The following is a 2,656-nucleotide window of genomic DNA, read 5'->3' as shown; positions in this document are numbered from 1 at the left end:
AAGTGAAATGTCGCTATCATTGGGAATGAAGAAGAAGAAAATGATGATATTACCTTCATGCACCTCAATTGTGTGTGTAACTCATACATTATGCTTACTATTGAACCCATGTAATTGATTGTTACAAAATTGAAAGTTAAGGGGCACCATAAATTCAACTTGAAATTGAGAGGGGCAAATGACCTTTTACTCAAAGTTGAGGGGGTATTTTCATGCCTTTGCAGATAATTTTAAATGGAGTTAATTATAAGCTTATTTAATCCATAGGTTGATTTCTATTATATTAAAAATTGTTTAGATAAACTTATAAAATGTTAGAAATTATTTAAGTAAATTTTTTAAAATGATTGAAGAATTATAAGTATATCTTATATTATGTATGTGTAAATAAAAAAATACATTTTAAATGATATTCATATAAATTTTTATTTTTTTTTAGTTTCTCGTCCCATCGAAACGAGGGGGAAGTTAACCCATAGTTCTTTTGTCCAACTCAGCTTAGACATGGCCCTCAACCGAAGTGTTAGCTCGGCAATGCCCATTTTTCAGGTGTAGATGGATAGCGAGAAAATAATTTTTGTTAATACACCATGACTGTAGGAAGCCCAAAGCTTAGCAGCCCAACCCAATATACAATGCAGGCCCATAACTCGATTTGTGGTCCACAAATTTCCTATGGCTCCCCATCCTTCCCGGAATTCTCCTGCAGCCTGCAGGAAATATCAAGCGCGAAAGAAGAGAATAGTTACTTATCATCAAATACCCAAACTGCCCTTCTTCACAAAATCGTCATCGTCTCGTCTTCTCTCGACTCGTCTCCTTCGCAGTTACAGAGGCCATGGAAACTCTAGCCTCCTCCGCCACGATCGTCTCGTCTTCGTCTTCTTCCCTCCCGATCTTCTCCCCCAACACCAAAGATTCATCGTCCCCGAGAAGGTTCCTTCGGTTCTCCACCTCTTCCAAGAAGCGTAAGTTTTCTATGTTATTTCAATTTGTTTTTGTCTAGGCCTTGTCTTTTGATTATTTTCTGACGATAGATACAAAACTTCCGATTTCGTGATACAGATGACAATAACAAATCTGATCTCCAATCCGATGCCAACGAATCAAGCATCGTCCCAATTCTATCCAAGGCATAAAATCGATGGTCTTTCGACTTCGATTTATTTGTTTTCTTGAATTCTCTTTTCATTTCCGCATAATGGTTGAGTATTTTGTTCTCGTTACAGGATGCAGCGATGGGATTGGTGCTAAGTGCGGCGTCTGTCAGAGGTTGGACTACCGATTCCGGCATGGAAGGTCCACCAGTCCCCGCCGGAGCCGATGAAAAATCGGGTATGGAGAAGGTCTCGACTTTCCCCTGGTCCCTCTTCACCAGATCGCCCCGCCGGAGGATGCTCGTCGCCTTCACTTGCAACGTATGTGGCCAAAGGACCACTCGCGCCATCAATCCCCACGCCTATACCGACGGCACCGTCTTCGTTCAGGTAAATTACCACAACGGCGTAGAAATTGGTATGAAAACACTCACACTGCACAAGATATGTTTGGCGCTTATTGGCTGATTGATGTTTTTGCAGTGTTGTGGATGCAATGTGTTCCATAAGCTGGTGGACAATCTAAACCTGTTTCACGAGATGAAGTGCTATGTGAACCCTAGCTTCAAGTATCCCGGCTCCGACAATGAAGTTTCCTTCAAGTATCTTGACATGGATGATGATGATACCAGCGACAACAATGATATATTTCCGATCTTATGAGGTGAATTGACAGCAAACAGTGTGTGTACATTCTAGTTCCAGTTGTAAATAGACTAGCTACTGTTGTCTTATATTGGGTGATTGATTAATAATAATTACAATCTCAGAATGTCCTTATGTGAACAACTTGTATTCTGGCTAGCAAGTTAATGGTTATTAATAGTGGGAAACAGGGGGAGGATGCATGCTCACTTACTCGGGTTGTCTTGCGGGTTGTCTTGTAGAGTGTTTCTGATTTACTGTCTGATGCACAACTCATGTATCTGCCTTCTCTTATTCTGGCAAGTGATCTTTAAAGCTATTATTCCTGGGGAAACTTGGCTGATGCGGATTTGTTTGATTCAATAACATGTTGTGAAGTAGAAAATAAAAACTGTGCACCATCTAAACAATGGATTATTTTTACGTGGTTTTATCCCTTGTGCGTGTAATGTTGCTTATTGCTAAACTGAGCAACATGTAATCATGGGATTATGCGTTGGATGGATTATATTGGTGTGCTTTTGGGCCTCATGGGTTCAATGGTGCTTATTGCTAAACAATGCAACGTGTAAACTTGGGATTATGTGGTAGGATGGATTACAGTGATATGCTTTTGGGGATTATGTATTCAATATTGCTTAATGCTTGTCATGTTTGGAACATTATAGATTCACAATTATCTTTGTTTCAAAAATGGAAGTTTGGATGTCTTATCAACACCTTGTGCCTATATGCAATCTGGCTTTTGGTCATCACTGGGTTTCTGTAGTCGAGTTGCATCTATTTGTCCTTTATTTTCTTATATTTTTTGCAGATGTTTTTCTGTTCTTAACTTATGGAAGAATCAGGTAAGGCGATAGAGGATGTATGTAATACATATGTTTAGATGAGTTAATGAAATTGAACACAAGTCT

General features: G+C 39.3%; 1 protein-coding gene across 1 annotated transcript; it reads left to right on the top strand.

Moving 5' to 3' along the window:
• The first annotated feature begins 751 nt into the window (after positions 1 to 751).
• LOC127808462 (uncharacterized) lies at positions 752 to 2,175 on the top strand. Its single transcript, XM_052347020.1, has 4 exons — positions 752 to 968; positions 1,066 to 1,133; positions 1,230 to 1,487; positions 1,581 to 2,175. The coding sequence occupies exons 1-4, from the start codon at positions 839 to 841 to the stop codon at positions 1,758 to 1,760; spliced, it is 636 nt and encodes a 211-aa protein (XP_052202980.1). The 5' UTR covers positions 752 to 838; the 3' UTR covers positions 1,761 to 2,175.
• The last annotated feature ends 481 nt before the right edge of the window (positions 2,176 to 2,656 follow it).

This window comes from Diospyros lotus, chromosome 8 (assembly GCF_014633365.1).
Source record: "Diospyros lotus cultivar Yz01 chromosome 8, ASM1463336v1, whole genome shotgun sequence".
Lineage (NCBI taxonomy): Eukaryota > Viridiplantae > Streptophyta > Magnoliopsida > Ericales > Ebenaceae > Diospyros > Diospyros lotus.
The sequence above is the reverse complement of the archived record's forward strand: the minus strand, read 5'-3'. Positions and strand labels throughout refer to the sequence as shown.